Raw genomic sequence first — 24,327 nt, 5'->3', positions numbered from 1 at the left:
GGAATGACGTAGTCGCTGGAAACTGGCTGAAATTTGGTATAATGTAAAATCCTTCCAATCTAAACCTCATTTGCATAGTTTAAACTCTTAAAAATAAAGGTTCCGAAAGGGACTTGGATTTTTTTACTATAGAGAATGGAAAAGTTCCCTGGATGTTAAAGGTTAAAGAGGGTAGCTCAAATTTGGACAGCTATGAATGGTTTTATTGCTCAAGAGGTTTGCTCGTTCATAACTCAGTAGACAGTTCTTCTATGCACTCTAATTGCTATGTAGGATAAACAACTGAGTTATTGCACAGATCTCTTAGTACAGGCCATCAAAACACTACAAAAACAGGTCACGCTTGCGTTTACGGCGTACTATGTCACACGTCAGCTGCAGGAAAGGGCTGTTTTATTATCTCTTTTGTTGATGCAGGCAACAAACAGAGAGTAGAGAAAAGGAACTGTTCCCCCAAAAATAAAAACGGTGTCATTTGACGTTTTTAACCTGTATGGTCTGTGGATGAAAAATTAAGATAGTTATGCGGAATGTTCATGCTGCTCTTTTCCATATAATGCAGGTAAATGGGGACAGATGCTAAAATAAAGGCAAAAAGCACTATAAAAGCAGTTCATATTGGTCGTGCGCTATATGTCAAGTCTTCTCAAGTCATGCAGTAGGCCTGTGTGTTGTTAATTTTGCTGTAGTTTTAATTGTGCTTCCACATACTGAAATCAAAGTTACGAGCGAAAGCTTGCCAAACGTTTCAGTGAAATACTCCTCATTCAAATGTTTTTTTCTTTACAAAATAACATCAAACCAGCTTAAAGCATTAGTTTAAGAGACTTTATGTATAAATTCATTTGTTGGAGTGTGCACACATACATTTTAATAACACATTTTTCCTTGTCAGTGACCGTGTACAATACCAATATAACTTCAAAAATGTGAGTAAACGGAGTAAAGTCCCATACATGCCAGTATTACTTGTCAGTATTGTTTCAAGAGTTTAAAAATAAAGCGAGAACTTCCACAAGTTGGCACGAGGAATGTGTAGATAACAAAGAGTGACAGTTCCCTCCTAAAATACAGTCCAAACACTGCTGGCCTAAACAACGGTAACAGGATATAAAGTGACACAGAGTTAGAAGTGAGAAATGTACAGAAATAAATAACAGATTCAACAGTCACAATAATGATTGGCAATATCAACATACATTTACATATTGGCAGTGTTTTGTGAAAAATACTACATTGAAATTTGGATTAACAAGGTGAGACTTTCTGCACAGGCAACAAACGAGGGGACAAATCTAGTGTTACTGTCTTTTTCCTCTTTGTTTTTGCAGTCGTTTCTGGAAAAACAAAGCACAACAGTATAAAATTCCTCTAAATGAACAACTAAAGAAAATAAGTCAGTCATTCAAAACAAAGAAACGGAGTAACAACAAGACTTCACAGAAAAAAAGGACTCATTTTTACTTAAGAGGGAAAGTTAAAATCATTTAAACAGAAAATATCAGAACAAATAAGGCCGCTTTGAAACGGAAAATTTTTTTTTACTCATTATATTTATTGATCTGTGATCACATTTAAGCTTGATCTGATATTTGTTTACGTTCGTATTTTCCCTCCCCAGCTGATGCTGATTTTTTTCAGCGCTTTCTTTCCACGACAAAGTATTGAAAAATATTACACAACACTCCATTAAAGCATTCACGCATTTTAGCTTCAATACTGTCCGATGATGCTGCATTGTCTTTTGGTGTGGGTGATGAAGCAGGTGTAAATGTGAACTCGAGATTATTGCTGCCACCTACTGGTCATAGAGGATGGCTGAAGTACCGCTCGCTTTTGAAATGAATGGTGACCATAAGAGGCAGAAGATCAGTGGGCTGAGGTGCAAACAGGTCATCCATCATCTGAGCGGTCACAAAGCCTGTAAGAAAGGCACACTTTCGGCTCACGGATGCGTCACGTTGTGAGCTGACTCGGTAATGGAGTGAAATGTATTTGATATCTCTCTACAAACTCCCCCACCCCAAGTTGTCCGTTCGGATTACTTATTCTGGTTCATTCATGCAACGGATGACTCCACAACACTAAGTGAATGAGATCTGGCCCCTAGGACACAAACACCGTCTCTGGAGCCACAACGTTCATAACAATCATAATCATTACATTTCAACTTGACACATTCACAGCATCAACAAAATAAGGCAATAAACACATGGCAAAAGGGGTGTTAACAGAGAAAAAGTGCATGAATGGATGTGGAATCTCTATTCTACAACAGACGCTACCAAAATAATGACCCAGCACACTCACAGCGCCATCTACTGGTTGGATGTCAAAGGACCTCAAGTCAGCGATTGACAGCATTTTTTTCTTGCAAACATTTTTGTGAGGGATAGACATGTCTGGTTTTACTTTTCGCAATGATTATTAAATTTATCAAAACATTGAAATGGATGCATTTCATTAAAAAATGTCTGGGTCAAAGTTCAACTCCAAAATTAAAAAAAAAAAGAAGTTACAGCGCCATCTACTGGTTGGATGTCAAAGGACCTCAAGTCAGCGATTGACAGCATTTTTTTCTTGCAAACATTTTTGTGAGGGATAGACATGTCTGGTTTTACTTTTTGCAATGATTATTAAATTTATCAAAACATTGAAATGGATGCATTTCATTAAAAAATGTCTGGGTCAAAGTTCAACTCCAAAATAAAAAATAAAAAAAGTCTATTTTTAATAACTTAAGATTATTTCCATTGTAAAATACATTTATTTGTTTTATATTAATTATTTTTATGATATTATTTAATTCTATTTTTAATATATCAAAGTGTCATATATTCATATAAAATCACAGTACTTGCATATTAAATACATATTTATTGTATGACATTTACTTGTTTAAAAAAAATCACAATTGCAATTATTAGTAAACAATTAATAAATAAATATGAGAGTTTCATAAGGAAATTAACTTAATAGTCAAGAAAATAATTCCACATGTACAATTTTTTTAAAAACAGAATTCATTATAAATGTAATATTGTATTTCTTATTTTATTCATTTAATGTAATCATTTCTTCTTTTAATTATATTTAATGCAATATTTAATTATATTGTATATTTATTTAATTGTATATTTAATTTTTGAGCCAAATGTTTTCATGAGATTCACCCATATGCATCATTATCTAAAAAATATCCAATGGACAAAAAAAAACTAAATTAGACTACATTTTGGCACAATACAACCCAGGACTGTTTGTCTATCCCTCACTACTGGTATCTACCCTAACTAGTCCTTTGCTAGTTTGTTAGTGGCTGGATGTGTGTGTGTTTTTTATATCAATATATGGAAAAAACAAAAATATTGTGTTCAGTCTTTTCTTCTGGATGACTCCCACTCATCCACTGCTACACTAACAGTGCTCTTTATAAAACATGTCACATGGCCTCTCTCGTGCCACTGAAAGCCCTTCTCTGTGGGTGTCAGTGGGCAGCAAAAACATTGGTGTGGACACAAAAAGGTGACAGTGTTGACATCCAGCCAACACTTAAGAGTCTGAGATAGTCTTCTGCTGCAGGAATGTCCTCACCTCACCTCCCCTCCTCGGCCGAGCGTGTCTCAGACTTGAGTTTCACAAACTCTTTGGCCACCTCGTCACCCGAGCGTTGGGAGAGGATGCGCATGACGGTGAGGCCCGTGTCATCGATGTGTATCCGTGGGCCCAGTGGACACCAGCAGGCGCAGCTGGCCCTCGGCGCGACATCACGCAGCTGTATGACGGCGATACCGACCACACGGTCCGCACGGCCGAAGCAGTAGTCCTTCACACACACCTGCAGCTCATAACACTCCGGCCCATCCTCGTTCCCAAGAATACTGCACAGAGAGAGAAGGTACAAGAATGATTCACTAGTAGTCATCCTCTCTTTGCTCTTTAAAAATCTTATTGAATGCAGAGATGCAGTAATAAATGCATATTTAAATTCTTGCTCATACACAAAATACTACAATCTACATAAAAAAATATAGAATTTAGTCTGAAAAAAATAAGACTAAAAACTTAAATGAACAATTAAATGTCCAATATAGGCAAATAAATATTTAGTAATTCAATATTTATAATTCAAGTTTTGAATACAAGTGTGTATAATACAAGTGTTTTATTGTTTTCTTTTTAAAATTGTAATAATTAATACACATTTAATACACACCCATCTGTGTATCTGTTCATCCACCCATTTATTCACCCATCCGTTCATGTCATTCCACCCATCTATCTGTTCATCCATCCAACCATCCGTCCACCTGTCCACCCATCTATCTGTTCCTCCATCCAACCACCCACCCACCTGTCTCTGGTCATCCATTTATTCATCCACCCATCTATCTGTTTATCCATCCACCCATCTATCTGTTCATCCATCCATCCACTCATCTGTCTGTCCATCCATCCATCCATCCCTCTATCTGTTCATCCATCCATCTTCCATCCACCCATCCGTTTATCTGTTCATCCATCCATCCATCTTCCATTCACAGATCTGTCTATGTGTTCATCCACCCATCCGTCTATCTGTCTGTCCATCTATCCATCCATCCATCCACCCATCCGTCTATCTGTTCATCCATCCATCCACCTGTCTATCTATCTGTCCATCCATCCATCTGCCTATCTGTTCATCCATCCATCCATCTATCTGTTCATCCATCCACCCATCTATCTGTCCATCCATCCATCTGCCTATCTGTTCATCCATCCATCCATCTATCTGTCCATCCATCCACCCATCTATCTGTCCATCCATCGCCTATCTGTTCATCCATCCACCCATCTATCTGTCCATCCATCCATCCACCTGTCCATCCATCTATCTGTCCATCAATCTGCCTATTTGTTCATCCATCCATCCACCCATCCATCTATCTGTTCATCCATCCATCCACCCATCTATCTGTTCATCAATCCATCCAACCATCTATCTGTTCATCAATCCATCCAACCATCTATCTGTTCATCCATCCATCTATCCATCCACCCATCTATCTATCTGTCCATCCATCAATCTGCCTATCTGTCCATCCACCCATCTGTCTCTGTTCATCCATCCATCCATGTCATCTGTTTCGCCTTTTTAGCCTTCAAATGTTTTATTTTGGTGTTCTGGCAATATTATTTGTACAATGATAATTTTTTCTTTTTCAAAAATTGTGAAAGAGAGAGGGGCGTCCATTTTGTAGTCTTATTTGTTTCCTCGTACATCATTGTTTAATGTACTGTTATTCATTAATCTCATTAGTTGTGAATGACTAGGTTTTGCACTCACAAATGGAAGGTCTCGTTGAATTTGGGCGCCCAGCTGTTGTTCTTTGATTTGGTGGTGAATTTGCGCTTCTTGTCGCTGAGATGAGGGCCGATCATGGTGACCTCCACAAATGGCCGGAACATCCCAGACGTCTGCCACTTCAGATCATTAGCAGCCACAACTAGAAACAAAGAAATGTAATTCAGCCATCAGAAAAAACACCTGTGGGACAGATAAAGCTTGCTTAAACATGGCAAAAATACAATTAGACTTACCTTTAACTGTAACTTTATGCTCTCCTGTGCCCGGGTGAGTGAAGAGGTCGATCTGTATGGATACTTCCCCTACTGGTTTATCAACTCCTGAGCCTACACACACACACACACATATTACTTAGTTATCAAAATGGTGAAATTCCATAGACTACTGCTGTTTTTATACGGAGCTAGTTATAAATACTACAACCTAATCCTAACCCTCACAGAAAATATCCTGCATTCTAACAATGATAAAAAAAAAGGTTTTATTTTTATCTTGTTGTTACAAATGAGAATGTCCTTAAATGTCCCCTAAAGGAGGACAGGTTTAGCTCACTTTTGGGTACAAATCGGTCCCCAAAATATGATACACATATTTACATGTGGTACACACACAGTGTAAAACACAGGCCTCACATGCATGGTGGAGCTTTTAAGAAAAACTTAAGGAAAGATGTACCAGCTGGGCTTGTGTCCAAATTTACAGAAAAAAAAGGAAGTAATGACAATGACGATGGGAACACAGAGCCTAAATTGGATTAAATAGAGCTCATTGGGTGAAGAAATGTGAAATGTTTAGTGGCTTTTAATCCACGTTAGCATTGCGGTCATCTAGATGAAATTTTTTCCAGGACAACAGATATTTTGACAAGTCATTCTGCACTTATGGACATGTCCAAATTTTTGTCCCATCAAATGCTCTCTAGAATGAAAATACCACTAATACAACCTGCCTTAAAAAAGAATTAAGCAATTTCATGGGGTCTTTAATGATCCTAAAATAGGCTTGATTTACTTAATGTAAAATAATATTTCTTTAAGTTTGGGATTAAATATGACATGGTGATTGTGAGATTCACCACATCAGAGGACAAAAAACCAAAACACATCTAAGAACAGATCTGGAGAGGGGGCTGTGATTATTCGTGAGAGGGTACTTGGGTCTCAGGGAGTCTGTGGTGACCTACCCCTAGACGGCTGTATTTTCTCACTAAGTGTTATCCTCATACCCTTTCCATTATGCACTTGAGGCAGAGACAGAAGCAGAAAAGAATTGGAAGAGACAAAGTTCAAAAGCAAAGCGTTAAAAACAAGACAGAGAACCATAAACAACAGCAGAGAAACATGGACAGTAGACACAAGGAGTAAGAGACAGATAAAGCTTGAAGAAGAGAAAGTTTCAGTACAAAAAGTACACAAATGAATCCACAGCTCAATACTGCCACCTAGTGTATTGTTTTACAAACTCATCTCTAGGAGATCAAACAATATGAATTAAAGAAATTAGAATAGGAAATGAGAAATTATATGGGAGGGGGGTCTTTTTATGTTCCACAGAAGAAAGTCATACAGGTTCGGTACAACATAAGGAGTAAATGGGAGTGGATGTGTCACCTTGAGCATGCTGAGTAGTGACAAACGTCTTGATAAGCGTGTCGGTGGTCTGGGTATAGAGGGACAGTGCATGTCTCAGCGAGGACAGTTCAGGACTCTTCTCCAGGAAGGCCTTCTTCAGACCGTTTCCTCCAGCGTGGAAGTATTGCTGCAGTGGATAGCAAATAATCAAATATTAGATGTCTACACACCACTGCTATGAAACAACATGGAAATGTATTGCTGCTTTTAAAGAAAATGTAGTTTATACCTTTATGGTATCAAGGGCCACATCCATGACCGCACACTGCTTGGGCGTCAAGCTTTTAGCTTCACCAGACATGTGATCCTACAGAGCCAAATAAAATTAAAAACCCATACAAGAGATAAAATGACCTCTAATATAAATCAAAATCAGTTGGTTTAGCCACGGGAGTATCTGAACACTGAATAGATGACTGAATAAATCGATTTGTAATTATAAGCAGTGGTGCTAATATATTTGTATTTCTGACATCAGAAACCCATGGAAACTTTTTTTCCATTTCAAAGTAAAAAAAAACTACGGAGCTCTGAACATGTCATGAAGGAAAAAAATTATAAATTGTGCGCACCATTTACTAACTTGTTCTCTCATTTTAAGTAATCATGCTCACGAAATAATCATTTGTGCCCTCGTTTTAAAGGGGTCATATGATGCGATTTCATTTTTTAAAAATCGACGCGTTTCAAAAAGGCGGGGCATAGAGGAGAAACAATAATGTACAGTATGTGGAAAATAATGTGTTTTTTTAACTTTAAACTGCATAAACACATTTCATTACACCAAATACACAAAATATTGTTCTTTTTAGCAGCATCATATGACCCCTTTAAGTAAATCCTGTGCACAAAATAATAATTCGTTACACTTCCTGTCATGCACATGATTTACCTAAAATAGTAAATTTTTTGCGCACAATTTACTTAAAACGAGGGAACGAATTATTACATCGAGCACACAATTTACTTAAAATGAGGGAACGAATTATTACAGTATATCGAGCACACAATTTACTTAAAATGAGGGAACAAATTATTACATCGAGTGTACAAGTTACTTAAAACAAGGGAACGAATTATATCGAGAGCACAATTTACGTAAAATGAGGGAACTAATTATTACAGTATATCGAGCACACAATTTACTTAAAACGAGGGAAAGAATTACAGTATATCGAGCACACAATTTACTTAAAACGAGGGAACAAATTATTTAAAAAAATAATCAATTATAAGAATTAACTAATTTAAAAAAAGAAGAAAAGTTTATTAAGAGAACAAAAGTTGCAATTATAAGAAATAAGGTTGCGAATGTGAGATATAAAGTCACACTTTGCATATAAAAACCACAATTACAAGAAAAGTGGTGTCAGAAATACAGAGAAATTCTGGCCAAAGGTTTGATGGGATATGCTGTTTACAAGCACACAGTATATCGAGCACACAATTTATTTAAAATGAGGGAACAAATTATTACATCGAGTGTACAAGTTACTTAAAACAAGGGAACTAATTATTATATCGAGCACACTATTTACGTAAAATGAGGGAACGAATTACTGATCTGGTACAGCAGACTGGCCATCTGACGCATGCAGTCATCAATGCGGCTCTGGAAGCTACAGAGGAACATCAGAGTTCAGCGATGAGAAGAAACATGCTAGACTGACATAAGAGGAGTTGTGCAAAAGTGTGAAATTAATGTAGATTCATTTAGGAGATTTTGATCTTTACGCAACACAGAGATCTTGAGATATGATGCCAGCCAGACTAGAACCTACATTAATTTAAAGAGCACCAAAGCTACAGTATAGAATGATGACCTACATATGTTTAACTTAATTGCAAAAGTGGATGAGTCTAATGAAACCCGTCAAGAAATTTGTATGAAGAAAATAAAGCCTGTTTGTCTAACTAGATTAGATTTCGTAATCGTGTTTGTTTTTGTTTTCATGTCAATTAAGCATCCTCTCTGATTCTCTTGATTATAATAAAAATTAATAATAATTATATGTAAATGTATTGATATTTATTATGCTTATTAATTTCAGTATGTTTTGTCACAATACAAATACTTTATTACAGTATTGGGAGAAATGTTAAAGAAATGGGGAAATGTGCTTAATTTTCATGAAAGAAATGTCAGAAAAGAATGTAAAAATACAAATGTTCCTGAAAAGACTACTTAATTTCCTTTATGTAAAATATAATTTCTTAATTTGTTGTTTTGTACATTTTTCTGTGATGAACCCATATGTATATGATCTATGAACACTGACGTGTTTCCAAAGGTGCTGCTCAGCTCGTCCAAGACGTTGTTCAGCTTGACCTGGAGATCGTTCAGGATGTCACTGGCCTCTGTGTCCAACTGCAGAATGAGACACACACAAACAGCTCTGATCACATTAAGTCACATTACTTCAATAAACATCATGTCACCCGATGCACAAACACCATCTTCATAACACCGATGTGATGGTATAACAGTTCAGAGGGGGTGAAAAAATACCACGGTTTACAGTGATGGGGCCAAACAGCCTGTAAAATTCACAGAGTCCCAGTGAGAGGAGAAGTATACAGCAGGAGAACTGCTGTATAAGTGCTCTGTTTATGAGCTCTCAAACACACATGTAGTGTATAACCGCACAGGCTGCGTAACCCACCTGTTTCCTGCTGACCGCCACCTTCAGAAAGAGCAAAGGAAAGGGATGTTTCACTTTTAGTCATTTCAACAATCATGTCACAACCCAATAAAAATAACCAGACTAATGAGCAGGATTGAGGGAGGGAGGAGCTATGGATTTAGTTATTCTGATATAGTAGAGAATACTTGTGGTATAGAATATCTAGTAGTGTTTACTGCAGATGCAATACTGCTGACCTAATGTTCGACCAATCATACGCAATAAAAGTCAGGGTCATTTGAATACGACCATCCTATTGGCCCAAAGTACCAACCACAATCAACCAGTCACAAAATGTTCAACGTTTGGTCATGCTAATGAACAATCTCTCATTCTTTCAATGAAATAGATATTTTTATTTGTATTGATTTCTGGACCAATAGGAAGGCTGAGACACAACCTTGATCTATCAAAGGGATTGATTGAACAGATATTAAATGACTTGTTGAAAAACACAGGAGTGAGAAACAAGTCTGAGTCTCACCTTCTGCTCCCTGTCTGCTTTCTCAGGCTTTTCATAGATATAATGAGACGGTGTATAATTATGTACCAAGTGCAAAACAAGACGAATATCTGAATGTGTCATATGCAAAAAAGTACATTTATGTTTAAATTCAGGGACAAATTAATCACTCTCTGACTCAAGGGAGTCGATACACACCTTGTCCTCTGAGATGTCCATCTATGGGCAGGGTTGAGGAAAAAAAAAATCTATCAAAATCAGTTTTTATTTGTCAATCACTCAAATATAAATGTACAGTAAAACTGCTGTACAGGGGCAACACTAGAGTGATGGTTAAAAGAGTGAATATTAAAATGAAAAGATGACATTCCAAAAGGCACTTTCTATGAACGGGGTACAGAATAGAATAGAATTTTCTCATCTAGTGAGAAAATGGTTTAGTTCACCTCATGAGGTTAACCTAAACATTGGTTTATTTTATATTTTTATATGAGGTTTGCAATATTCCAAGATTTAGGAAAATAATACCGTTCAAACAATAAATACATACAAAGTTTTGGGATGAACTATTATTGTGATTTTACCGTGTATATATATATATATAAAAAAACTGTAATATAAACTAGCGCTTTTAAACCAAACATGTTTTAGAAAGAAGCCTTTTATTCTCCAATGCATTTATTTGATAAAAAAACAAAAAGTAAAACATAAATTTTGTCAAATATTATTACAATTTAAATACTATATATATATATATATTTTAAATTGTGTTATATGTTAAAAAGTAATTTATTCCTATGATGCAAAGCTGAATTTTCAGCATCATTACTCCAGTCTTCAGTGTAACAGTGATCCTTCAGAAACCATTCTAATATACTGATTTGATGCTTAAGAAACATTTCTTATTATTATCAATGCTGTGCTGATTCATATTTTGTGGTAACCATAATGCTATTTTCCTCAGGATTTTTTGGATTCATAGAAAGTTCAAAAGAACAACATTTATTTGAAATCTTTTGTAACGTATTGATGTCTTTACTGTCACTTGATTAATTTAATGCATCTTTGCTGCATAAAGATATTATTCTTTAAAAAAAAAAATATATATATATTTTTTAAATTGTGTTATATGTTAAAAAGTAATTTATTCCTATGATGCAAAGCTGAATTTTCAGCATCATTACTCCAGTCTTCAGTGTAACAGTGATCCTTCAGAAACCATTCTAATATACTGATTTGATGCTTAAGAAACATTTCTTATTATTATCAATGCTGTGCTGATTCATATTTTGTGGTATCTTAGCGACCCAAACATTTGAACAGTAGTGTACATTACATAAAAGCTACTATACAGTATAACCCTGGCTATAATTTTTTCACCCTTTATTGATTTGAAATTTAGTCTACACTGACTGTCTGTTACGGGTTGGAGATTTGTGGAGGGCATGAAGTGAAGTTTTCTCCTGAATGTAATAAATTCCCAGATAAAACACAAACATGAGATGAAGGTCACAGTGAGCCTGTGTTCAAGGGGCTGAGGCACGGATAGGAGTTCACACACAGTTCAGACACGGCTGATCACTGGGACAGCGGCGTGTCTGTGGGCTGGAACGGGGCGCTTATGGGAAATTGTTGGATTAAAAGGACAATAACGGATGAAACACAACCATGAATCCAGCATGGATGATCTCAATAACAAACCTCCTGTAACTCGTCCTCCTCATCCTCACTCTCTTCCAGCTGGGGACAGAAGCCACATCATACAGTCAGACTGAAGCTAATGTGTGCCACCATACAAATATGAGCCTGCCGTTATGTAGCACCTTCCTAACCAGTGTGCTGTGGGGATATCTGGTCAGCAGACGTCCTTGTAGAGTAAACCTGAGATACATTTGATTCTGGTCTTTTTCTGAGACGCATACATCCTGAAATGTGGATGCAAATGGGACAGGCTCCTTTGGAACCACCTATAGTAATCCAAGTAATCTGTTATCTAGGTTACGAGTTTCCCAGTGCATAAAAAACATCATTAAAACCTGCTGAATGTTCTTGAGAAGTACAATTGCATAAGATTGCACTAAGACTTTCATCCTGACAAAATTAAATATGAGATTATTTTTCTTTATGATACTTCTCAAGTACATTCATCAGGTTTTAAATGTTTCTTTTTCTTTGACTAAAAAAAGGTTATAATTAAAAAATTTTATTTTTTTAATTCACTCGTTTTTACACCTTCTACACTTTACATTTTACACTTTCAATTAACAATTTTTCATAATATGCAGTCATACTTGCTTTGTTTTAAGGGTGTTTTTTAGGGATGTTGCAGGAAAAAGTTTTTTTTTCTCAGTGCATAAACTATGGAAGCCTGTTTCCGCCACTGAATAACAAATAAAAAAAGGTACTTGGGACTTTTAATCTCAAAATTCTGACTGTTTTTCTCGCAATTGCAAGTTCACATCTCATAATTTTTTTTCTCAGAATTGCATGATACAAACTCACAATTCTGACTTTTTTCTCAGAATTGTGAGATATAAACTTACAATTGTGAGGTATAAAGTCTTGCAAGATAAAAAGTCGCAATTACCTTTTTTATTCAATGGCGGAAATGGGCTTCCACAGTTTATGCACTAAAAACCAAATCTTAATATATTTTTCTTGTTTTTAAGTAAAAAAAACAAAAATCCCTACAACATCCCTATTCAGAATTATTCAGTTTTTGAACATAAATGATGAAAACTCCAAACTGTCATTTACAAAAAATCATCCAACTATTGTTTAAAAGACAACATTAAGTCAACTACAACAACCTGTATCCGAGACTGGGATTTATCTGTCCTGCTGTCCAACAAATCTAACAAAATAATAATAAAATATCAAGTAAACAGATCAGCAACGTGGAGAATCCGATGTCATTGTCTCATGCACAGAAACGCACGTAAGACTTCACTAATCAGCCTGAGACACATACTCAACTAATGCCTTAACTCACACACACACACACACAAACCACAATCTCTCATCCTCCCCGAATGAATATAACCAAACAAATTCAAAATCACCTGATCTAACAGGATTCATGACATCAGGGTTCTAATCAAGCATGAATTCAATATACTGCACAACACAAGCAACTACTCTACTTTCAAAACTACGTTTCCATTTTAATTCTATGTGCTTTCACTAGATTGGAGTTACGGTGAATGGCCAGAGCTGAGCTATTTAACACATCAAGCCTACTTTTACCCACCTCGCCATCTTTCACATTTTCCTGGATAACCTGATTAATCACAGAAGAAAGTGTAATAATAAGTCTCTCTCAAAGCATCAGTGTCCACGGGGTTCCTTTGGGAACACACATACTTTATAGATGTGTGTATTTTGGGACACTGTGTACCCACCTCCTCTTCCTCCTCCTCCTCCTCCTCAGGTTCCACTATTGCATCCAACTTTATTTAAAAACATAATGTTAAACACTTGTTTTATATACAGTATTTCTAGAGTCTGTAATCATGTCATCTATGAGACAATTCAAACCCTCAGGTTTACAATCATTCACAATAGCTCAAAAACTGCTCTACTTTTCCTATCATCTAAAGCGATCTAAATTCTAGTCATACCCTGGCTTCCTCGGTGGCAATCTGAGGAGAAAATACACAAATACTGCTTTAACAACAGCCAATACGCTAATGAACGCAATACAAGTCAAGCATAATGAAATTATCCAAGTAAAAAAACAGCTGTGAAACCCCTGACTAGAACACTTTATTTATATCTTGCCTAAATAAACCTGCAAGCAAATCATCGACTGTATAAATGACAAAACAACAATGCTACATCGAGCCCATCTGGATACAACAGGGATAGTTCTCTTAATATGCTGAGAGACAACAGGCCGCTGAGGTCCTCTGATGTCCCAGACAAATGAGGAGAGGACAAATGACTTTGCTTAGAGAAGGTCACCTTCCCCTGCTGCTCTCCTACCTGTTTGGCACCCATAGATTCAAACATCTTCTCAAGCTGGACACGCAACTGCTGGACATTATTCATCAAGACGCATGGCTGAGGACAAAGAGGAAGACACAGAGAGATTTATTAGAAAAGATGACAAAAAAACATTAACTTACAGTGTAGTCTGTATACAAAATGTGTTTTAAATGCAAGCAAATATTTTAATATCAAAAGGGATGTGAGCAAAAATTAAATAAAATAATTTGTTTTAAAAATAAATAAATAATAAATAAAATACTTTTTACATATATATATTTTTTTAATTAATTTAAAAAATCACCCAAAAAATGTATACATATAAATACAATTACTAATATAATATAATTAAAATAAATCTATGGAATAAATATCAATATAAGGAATAAATATCATATATCAATATAAATATAAATAAACATATACTTACACATATGTGACCCTGGAGCACAAAACCAACGGTATGGGTCAAAATTAGTGATTTTTCTTTTATGCCAAAAATTATTGGGATATTAAGTAAAGATCATGTTCCATTAATATATTTTGTAAATTTCCTACCGTAAATATATCAAAACTTAATTTTTGATTAGTAATATTCATTGCTAAGGACTTCATCTGGACAACTTTACAGGCGATTTACTCAATATTTTGTTTTTTTTTGCACCCTCAGATTCCAGATTTTCAAATAGTTGCATCTTGGCCAAATATTGTCCTATCCTAACAAACCATACATCAATGGAAAGCTTATTTATTCAGCTTTGAGATGATTTATAAATCTCAATTTCTAAAAATTGACCCTTATGACTGGTTTTGTGGTCCAGGGTCTCATATCATAAAACATTAAGTGTGTATACACACAATTACACACACACATATTAAATGAGTGTATACACACACTTACACAAATGCTCATATTAAATGTCTTATAGTATATAGTATATTATTAATAACAGATATGTAGTACATATCTTCAGATATACATATATAGTATATTATGTCATATATACAAATATGTATACAGTCAAAATTAACTACTTCACAAATGAAAGAGCAAAGACAAATAGACATCTATTAGACAAACTAACAGAAATGTCAGCCGTAACTACCAGGAGAATGACTTACAATCTTCTCCTTATCACAATAGGACGGGAAGCTCTTCTTCAAAAGGGCACTGTACTGTAGCAGAACTTTGTCAATGGTCTGTGAAGACAAAGAAATAAGAACTGAGCTTAACGTTTTTCAAAAGTCAAACTATCTTGGTAATAGCATTACCAAGCAAACAAATGAAAAAGCAGGCTAACATTTCAGGAAATCTAGTAGAAACTCTCTGGGGCTCATCTCTGCACATCAGCCCAATGAGCTCTCCACGTGTCCGATAAAGATTCTTGAGGGAGCTATGCATTTCTCTCAGAGAAGCTTGCCAGACTTGGTCTGGGGACTGACTGAAGCTTAATGGAAAGGGCTGCATTAAGCAATTTGATTTGATTACAATAGAATCTCATTCTTTCAGACAAATGTTTTTGCTTCACTGATATTCTTCATTTGCTCTGCACTGAGATGCCCTTTGGCTAAAACAGGGCCATTCTCTCAGAAATCACAGATAATTCTCGAAACAAGATAATACTCTGACAGCCGACATTTGTTCTGACATGAATCTACTGTAATTGGATTAGGAAGGACGCTGGTCCACCTTGGCGAACCGGCGGCTGTAGAGGGCCATGACTTTGGGGTCGGGACACTCCAGTTTCTTGATGATCTCAAAGCTCTGGTTGAGCTGGGTGAAGACGTCCACCACCGAACAGGAGAAGAGAGCGTGCTCTGACGTCTGCTGGAACTGGGGAGGAGACAGAAGCATGTTATTTAAAAGCCATTTCTATTCAGTTGTGTGTCAGGACAGGTCACCTTTATTTATATACTGTTGCACAATTACTGGACAATTTTCATGACTATCCCTCATTATGTAGGTATGATGAGGATGATGCATTTTTTTTTATATAGAATAGTTCACACACAAAAAATTTAATTTGCTGAAAATGTACTCACCCTCTGGTTATCCAAGATTTAGATGAGTTTGTTTCTTCATCAGAACAGGTTTGGGGAAATTTAGCATCACTTGCTCACCAATGGATCCTCTGCAGTGAATGGGTGCCGTCAGAATGAGAGCTGAACAGCTGATAAAAACATCACAATAATCCACAAGTAATCCACATCTTGTGAAGTGAAAAGCTGCATGTTTGTAGGAAACAAACCCATTATTAATTTTTTTTTACTTAAACTGTCCCTTCTTGTCTCTTTGGACTGTTTTCACTTGTAAACAGTGCTTGATCTGTGTATATTGCTCTCCTGATTCAGAATAGAGAACTTTTCACTGGGGAAAGCTAAATTATGAATAGAGCACTTGTATTTTAGCCAGAAGCAACAGTTTGATGTTGAAAACGTTTTGATGATGGATTAGTTTATTACAAACATGCAGCTTTTCTCTTCACAAGACATTAACTGATGGCCTGGAGTTGTGTGGATTACTGTGATCTTTTTATCAGCTGTTCAGCTCTCATTCTGACGGCACCCATTCACTGCAGAGGATCCGTTGGTGAGCAAGTGATGCAATGCTAAATTTCTCCAAATCTGTTCATATTAGGAAATAAATTAATTTCCATATTGGATGGCCTGAGGGTGAGTAAATTGTTAGCAAATGTATATAGTTTTTTTTTTTTTCGTGAGCTATTCCTTTAACAAGCAGGAAGAAACACATTTTTGTACAGACGACCTAAAATTAATATAATTGCTCTTGAGAAACTTGCAAATGGTTGCAAAACAGTTTTGAAAAGCAAAATGACCAGTTTGTGGGCACAAGAGCATCATAAAGGCCAAGAAACACTTCTGTGATGAGAACGTGTGAAAGATAAACAGGCTATTAAAGGGGAATTGCACTGAAAAACATCTTACTCCATCTTTTTTATCTCTCTCCAGGGCTCCATGCATGAACTCCATGGACACATCCTCGTTCTCATCCAGCCACTGCAGCACAAACTGCTGGAACCACCTGGAAAAGGCAAGACATAATGTGAACAAACAACAATAAAATACGCTTTTACTTCTGAAGGTGTTTAGTAGTTGAGATGATGAAGAGCTCACTCACGTGGGGTATTCGGGCACAACTCCCTTGAAAGCTGGCAGATCCTTCACATATTCGTTATACAGCCATTTGACCTTGAAGTGCAGGTTCATGTAGTCTGCGCTCTTACACAGCCGGTGTTTTTCATGTTCTGTGGGATAAGAACATGTGAATATGAACAACAAATGGTGGCTAAACTAAAAATATTACACCTCATCATCTCCAGTATACCCAATCAATGAACCAAATTGGTACTGACCTTCCATGGCGTACTTCATATCCTGAGAGAACTGATTCCACATGACCTCCGCACTCAACTTTCCCACATTCAGCTCCTGAGGAAACCTGTAGAGAAACAAGAACAAAGTGTCACATGATGGCAGGACAATAGAGTTTCATAGATTCAGGTTTGTGTGCACACTTACTGGTTTAGGACTGGTGTATAGGAGTTACGGTCCTCCTCGATGATGGACACTATCAGCGTAATGAGTTTGGGCCAGAAATCCAAGTTCTTGATGCTTGGGCCCTGATCTTCTGGGGTGCACTCCTCCTTATGCTGAGCAAAAAAAGAAAACATAAATCATTTGCTTGATTCACAGTAAAATAATTCATTATAATTCATCTTTTAATTACTTCTATATATTTAAATTCAAATTAGCATTTGAATTACATATACATTCTAAATTGGTATTTTAAATTATCAAAAATTGACATTTTAAAGGTGATGTGACATTTGATATTTGATGTGTAAACAACGCTTTATTGTTAACTAAACTTTACAATTTAGAAACAAAATTGGGTTTTGTTAATTGTAATAAAGCTGAAATAATATAAAAAGACAAATATTACATGAAATAAAAAAAAAAGAAAAAGAGAAATGAAAAGAAAAGAAAGAAATTGAGAAATGATGCATTGGTAAATATCTGAAATAAAATAAGTACTAATACAAAAAAAAGCTAAAAACATATTGATAAAAATATTTAATGAAAACTATAAATAATAAAAGTGACAAGAACATGAGAAAAATACTAAAATTAAAATGAAAACTGAATATATAAAATGTTAAAAAAATTATTTGTATCATTATAACAGTAATAATTAATAGTAATAAATAGAGAGTCATTCATTGTTTATCTCTCATGAAAAGTGTAAACACTGTGGGGAAAAATTTTTTTTTTTAACTCAAGTGGGACATTTGACGCTACAAAAGATGATGAGACATGAGTACAACAGCCAAACATGTCCATCTAGGGCGTGTTTACATAGAAAAACAATGGAAAAGACATTCTGTGTGAACGGTGTGTTTAAGCATCCTCAACAGCCCAGCAGAGCAACACCGGCTCAACCAATGGCGTTAGTCTGGGGGTGGGGCTGTTTTTGCAACACTGTTTAGTGAAGCTTCTGGCCCAGAGTTGACACACTTCAGCTTTCAATCTTGTGAGAATACAAAGCATTACAGTCATGAATGCTGGGTGCTAAAAGAGCGATTGTCTAACCGTGTCTCCGATCTGAGAATATTGGCGACTGTACAGCTCTTGACAGTTGTTGAAGATGTAGTCATACGTGGAGTTGAGGCAGGCTTTGACACAGTCTCGCACAACCTGACTAGCTCTCGGGGGACTCTGCAGTTCCTGGACCTGTCCAGAATGAGACAGTAGACAGTATAAATGAAGGACAAAAGAAGCACTGATGGAATATATAGATTGAGGATCGAAACTGATTCTATTTTTTTCCTTCTTGACCTTCATTCTGAAGAAGGTGATGCTGGTCAGGAGGTCCACTGTAGATTTGAGGTCCTGTAAACGCTCCTTACTGCTTGCAGGGAAGTTGTTCTGAGAAAGAGAAAAGTCACTGAGAATCACCAATGTAAGATCTAAAATGAAAATGAAAAAAAAAAAGTTTATGCCACCAACACTCACTCGATACATTGAGAGGTCAATGCGCAGGGAATTGTGCAGCTGATCCAACAGCTTGACAAACCTTTCTTTCTGCAAGATGAGAAAAATTAAGCAAGATTTTCAGCCATCCAGGACACTGACTGGAAATATTTATCTAATGCATCTGGACACATACATATAGTGCACAAGACCTATGGACAACTATTAAGATACATTATGGTGCTTTTTGGTCCTTTTTAGAGATTGATAATATAAATCAAAATCCAATTTTTGTTGTCATACAGACTGAACATGAGCTTGAGTAAGTAATGATTTTGAGTCAACTAACGCTCTAAGTGCTAAAGACAACATGGCATTAACAAGTATATTTTTCATAGGCAGCTTAATATAAGAATAACACCAAACAACTGACACTGATGTCTTGACACTATAATTACAGCTTGCAATTAGCTGAAGTGTTCCAATTCATAATGGTGTTATTGAATCGTGAATCCCATGGTGCTGTACTTAGCTGGCCGGTCAATACAAGACAAAAAACTGCCACAATAGACACCTCCATTTTCAAAATGGTCTTTCGATTTTGCACTATTTCCTGACTGAGGACCTGAACATGTTCTCTGGTTTAGTGCTGACACACTGAAACTATGTCTACTATTTAAGTCCTTATATGAAAAGTCATCTCAATTAACAAAATGCAGAAATACCACAAAAATAGGATTTTCTGTGATTCTTTTCAATAACTTTTTCTTCCGTACTTCTTCCATTTACAGAGCTAATTAATGACTTGGCATCTAAAAAAAATAAATAAATAAATAAAATAAAATCTTGTTCATGTTTTTTTATACGAAAAAAGCAGACGGTGTGAACAGACCTTCAGAATAACCTAGATATGTAGGTGTTCTTCACAGTCTGCATGTTGTGTGATATTTGAACATACCCCAAAGTTGGATGCAGCAAATCTATCGCTAGCGGAGACATTGGTGGATGCAGTGGTGTGGGCGTAGTAGGCGTTGATGTTGGCCAGCAGGGTGCTCATCACAGCAGGGACCCCGGGACACATATACTTAGATGAGAGACATGCAAAGTGCCTGTATGCACAAAGAGGAGGAAGATGCAAAGGATAAAAGTGCTTCAATTCAAACACATCCACTATATATCCACTCTGTGAGGAAAAAAAAGGCAATCACTCTATTTCAAAACCTAGCTAGGCAGCATTTACGGTCCTGACACAAAAGCGTGTTCATACTAAAAGGATCATATTATCTTCAAAAATGCAGTCTTTAGATCATTTTGAAAGCAGCATCGCATTTATTCTTTTAATCGCAGAATGCACTGCAACAAGCTATATATATTAATATATATATGCTTACATTTTACATTTTCAGTAATTTTGCTGTCTGTTTCTGTAATTTTTTTTTGTTTTTGTTGTTACATATTAACTATACAAAAATGAAAATGTTGCCTTGGAAACTATAGCTTCAGTTTTTTTTATATTTTATTTCAGTTAAAGTTTACTTTACTTCAAGTAATAAATTTTTTTTCAATGGTTTTAGTTTTAGTTTTTAGTATAAACAGAGCGAAACAGTTTGCACAGAGCAAAATAAATCAATCAAAACAAAATATTGAACTGAGACGAGCTCTACACTTTGGGCTCTCACTCAGTGGCAATGGCTCTCTACAAAAGGTCTGTCTGAGAGGCGCCTAGTTAAATCACTGCTGATTGGCTGGCTAGATGGATCTGTCATTGCTCCAACTGGCCTTGTGGCCCATTCGGTGTGAGATATGGTCGCTTGCGTGTGCTTTATTTGAGTGATGTGCTCCTTTAATGAGCATCTCCTCACACTCCTGAAGCCTGATCGAGACTGACTCACACTCAAGCCATTAACAACCACAGACATGAACAGCACTCAGGAGTTCATTTCTTTACTGCCCTTGCTAGTCAAGATCCAGCTACTGCCATGGAGAAGACTACATTTATTCATCCCTAGCTCACCTTCACTGATTGGCAAAGTTATTGTAGTCTGGCTGTAGTTTTTTAGATGCTAAAATCTTGCCATAATATCTTGTCGTGTGCCATTGCTTCAGTACGATTATCAGGTAAACTGACTTACAATGTGTGCAAAAGCTCACAACCTCCTGACTTTCTCAAGTTTATATGTAAAAAGCACATTAAATCGGTTCATCATATCAAGCAATCATATCTCTTCACAAAACTTGGATTAAACGGCTTGATTCATTTGGATTCATTTTATGACGCTTTTATGCCCTTTTTGGATTTTCTAAGTTTTAGTTAACTGAACTTTTGATGGAGGGATATACATCTATCAGGTTTCTTTAAAAATATCGTCATTTGTGTTTTGAAGAAGTCTTATGGGTTTGGAATGACATGAGGATGAGTAAATGATTACAATTTTCATTTTTGGGTGAATCATCCCTTTACGTTAACCATAATTGTGTACTACACTATGAAAGATAAAATAACTGATAAAAATTATTACAGAAAAATGGCTTTGTATATTTTCCATCAGTAATGGATGATCTGATTGAATTAATATAGCATTAAAGAATAGTTCACCAAAAATAAAAATCTGCTTGAAATGATTTTGTTTCTTCATCGGAACAGATTTGGAGAAATGTAGCATTTGCTTACCAATGGATCCTCTGCAGTGAATGGGTGCCGTCAGAATGAGAGTCCAAACAGCTGATAAAAACAAGTCAATAATCCACAAGCAATCCACATGACTCCAGTCCATCAATAAAAGCTCCAGTCCATCAACAAATCAGTGAAAAGCTGCATGTTCGTAAGAATTAAATCCATCATTAAGATGTTTTTACTTTAAACTCTCGCCTTTGGCCAAAACATGAGTCCACAATCCATAATAACGCTTCCTTCACAAAGATGTTAACTGATGGACTGGAGTGGTGTGGATTACTTGTGGATTATTGTGATGTTTGTATCAACTGTTTGGACTCTCATTCTGACGGCACCCATAATAATATAATTATAATTAATTAATTATAATTAGTTATAATTAATTACATTTATATAGCGCTTTTCTGGGTACTTAAAGCATTTACATGAAAGGGGGGGAATCTCCATCACCACCACCATTCACTGCAAAGGATCCAAATCTTGGTTAACAAGTCTTGTAATGTTACAATCTGTTCTGATAAAGCAATACAGTGGTCTGGCATCATGCATCGTGTTTAGAAATTAAGAAAAAATAAATGAAAAATCAGTAAGAATGCAGCAAAGAAAAACAGATGGCTTAGTGGACGGAATGAAGATATATGAAGACAACTGACGGTAGTATGGAGGGTGGACTAATACATACGTCATGGCCTGGTAGATGGATTCAATCCCATAGCGCATTGCAAATTCATCCACTATCTCTTGTGGCACATCGTCAAAGTACACTTTCCAGGCATCATCGCCACGGGCTTCTGGGATTTTCACCACACCCTGACCGAGGACATCTGTGATGTGATGAAAGAGGTTCTACGAGAAAGAACAGAAACTAAATATTAGTGACTAAAAGACCAACATCCACTGACAGATAATGAGAGATCTGTACATGGTTGATGCAGACATTGGTAGTCTGTGAGCTGGCTGTGTTGCTCTACCTCATGTAGACAGGTATACTGGACGTGGTAGGGGGCCACTTTCTCTTCACCCTTAATTTCCACACTGATCTGAAGACGGATGGCACCAGAAACAGCAGACTTGTCCGTTCTTTTCTCTGTGGGGTGAGATACGCAAGTAGAATAATTACCATATGTGCAGACATATTTAACCCAAGGGAACAGTGCAGTAAAAATAACTGCTCAGGGTTAGATAGGATCTGAATGTATTTGTTTGTTTGTTTGTGTGTGTGTGTGTGTGTGTGTGTGTCTGTGTGTGTCTGTGTGTCTGTGTGTGTGTGTCTGTGCGTGTCTGTGTGTCTGTGTGTCAGTGTGTCAGTGTGTCTGTGTCTGTGTGTCTGTGTGTCTGTGTGTGTGTGCCCACAATAAAACTACCTTGCCAAAGGACTCTCTTTAGTGGTGATTGCCAAGGGAATAGTTTCATTCACTTGATAATTTCAGGTATAATGAATAGGTTAGACATTCACATTGACTATATTGAGAACTACAAATTTGGATTTAGTCATGTTATGCGTTTCATTTCTACATAACATTGGTGGAAGGATGTAGCAGTTAACGGAACCGAACGTTATAAAAATCATTTGGTTATGATCATTTAAACTAGTACTAGTTAGATACAACTGGTTCTAACTAAATTTGAATAATCTTAAATTAAGTGTAAATAAAGCAACAAGTCAAAATAAGCAGTGCACTACAAAGATGTTTGAGACCATGTTCTTAGGCTTGATATTATGAAGATGCATTAACAACAAAATTTTTTTTTTTTTAAATGTTCATTAAACATTTTCATTATTAAAAATTATCTGAATAAAGATTGTTTATGCCAAGTAATATTGTTTATTATCCTAACTGTAAAGTAATTGCAGTTACCAAGCCAGTGTTATTTTAGTATTATTTATACAATATATATATTTTTTTTCCTCATTAAAATTTTAGTTTAAGGTTTAGTCAATCTGTTATTTGCTTTTTTTCTATTTATCTTTAATCATTTTAATTTCAATTTTAGTCATTTTAGTACTTAAACTTAATTTATTTCAGTTAGCTGCTATGGCAGCATTTCTAATTTAAAATTTTTTAAAGATTTATTTTTGGCGTTTTTGCCTTTTATTTATTTTTTTTATTATTATGATAGGACAGCATATAAGACAGGAAGCAAAGTGGGAGAGAGAGATCGGGATCCTGGGATCGGGAAAGGTCCACGAGTCGGGACTCGAACTCGGGATGCCCGAAGCGCAACGGCACTATATGTTGGCGTGCTGCCAACGAGGCTATTGGCACCGACCTAATTTTAATTTTAAGTTTAAGATTTTCATCTAATATTTCTTTAATTTCTGCTATATAAAACAATAACAACAATAACAACACTATAGCAAACAATTTGGTGCATAAATACAGAATGTGTATTCACAGGGTTTGTACTTGCAGACAATTTACAATCAGAATGTTTATTATTTTCATATTTGATATTCAGCTTTTCTCTCTCCAAACTGAAAAATCCTTAGGAAGTCTTTTTAATAGAAACACCGGGTTCTTCTTTCCCTAACCATTTCCCCTGAC

General features: G+C 36.0%; 2 protein-coding genes across 3 annotated transcripts in view; both read right to left on the bottom strand.

The window, feature by feature from the left end:
- Positions 1 to 3,148: 3,148 nt before the first annotated feature.
- Positions 3,149 to 7,325, bottom strand: LOC107744117 (protein unc-13 homolog B-like). 2 transcript variants are annotated; one of them, XM_016557618.1, is made up of 6 exons: positions 7,211 to 7,325; positions 6,961 to 7,108; positions 6,534 to 6,590; positions 5,584 to 5,676; positions 5,330 to 5,489; positions 3,149 to 3,881 (listed from the first exon to the last, which is right to left on the bottom strand). In XM_016557618.1, exons 1-6 carry the CDS (start codon positions 7,280 to 7,282, stop codon positions 3,596 to 3,598), a joined length of 816 nt encoding a protein of 271 aa, XP_016413104.1. In that variant the 5' UTR covers positions 7,283 to 7,325; the 3' UTR covers positions 3,149 to 3,595. The 2 variants fall into 2 exon arrangements, with proteins under 2 accessions (XP_016413104.1, XP_016413105.1); XM_016557619.1 differs by lacking the exon at positions 6,534 to 6,590.
- Positions 7,326 to 8,515: 1,190 nt separating this feature from the next.
- The window catches only part of LOC107744157 (uncharacterized), a 78,154-nt gene continuing 62,342 nt past the window's right edge, over positions 8,516 to 24,327 (bottom strand). Inside the window, exons 21-42 of the mRNA XM_016557665.1 lie at positions 22,753 to 22,868; positions 22,464 to 22,627; positions 20,066 to 20,216; positions 19,150 to 19,218; positions 18,973 to 19,062; positions 18,727 to 18,867; positions 17,656 to 17,786; positions 17,490 to 17,575; positions 17,255 to 17,381; positions 17,062 to 17,158; positions 15,806 to 15,949; positions 15,238 to 15,315; positions 14,113 to 14,190; positions 13,749 to 13,769; positions 13,530 to 13,577; positions 13,379 to 13,408; positions 11,830 to 11,868; positions 10,327 to 10,347; positions 10,150 to 10,176; positions 9,645 to 9,665; positions 9,261 to 9,349; positions 8,516 to 8,600 (exon numbers count right to left, since the gene is read on the bottom strand). Coding sequence (XP_016413151.1) covers positions 8,516 to 8,600; positions 9,261 to 9,349; positions 9,645 to 9,665; positions 10,150 to 10,176; positions 10,327 to 10,347; positions 11,830 to 11,868; positions 13,379 to 13,408; positions 13,530 to 13,577; positions 13,749 to 13,769; positions 14,113 to 14,190; positions 15,238 to 15,315; positions 15,806 to 15,949; positions 17,062 to 17,158; positions 17,255 to 17,381; positions 17,490 to 17,575; positions 17,656 to 17,786; positions 18,727 to 18,867; positions 18,973 to 19,062; positions 19,150 to 19,218; positions 20,066 to 20,216; positions 22,464 to 22,627; positions 22,753 to 22,868 — 1,853 coding nt within the window. The remainder of the gene's footprint in view (positions 8,601 to 9,260; positions 9,350 to 9,644; positions 9,666 to 10,149; positions 10,177 to 10,326; positions 10,348 to 11,829; positions 11,869 to 13,378; positions 13,409 to 13,529; positions 13,578 to 13,748; positions 13,770 to 14,112; positions 14,191 to 15,237; positions 15,316 to 15,805; positions 15,950 to 17,061; positions 17,159 to 17,254; positions 17,382 to 17,489; positions 17,576 to 17,655; positions 17,787 to 18,726; positions 18,868 to 18,972; positions 19,063 to 19,149; positions 19,219 to 20,065; positions 20,217 to 22,463; positions 22,628 to 22,752; positions 22,869 to 24,327) is intronic.

The sequence above is a fragment of the Sinocyclocheilus rhinocerous genome, unplaced genomic scaffold (genome assembly GCF_001515625.1).
Source record: "Sinocyclocheilus rhinocerous isolate Xijiao unplaced genomic scaffold, SAMN03320098_v1.1 scaffold287, whole genome shotgun sequence".
Taxonomy (NCBI): Eukaryota; Metazoa; Chordata; class Actinopteri; order Cypriniformes; family Cyprinidae; genus Sinocyclocheilus; species Sinocyclocheilus rhinocerous.
This window is presented reverse-complemented; position numbering and strand designations above follow the sequence as displayed.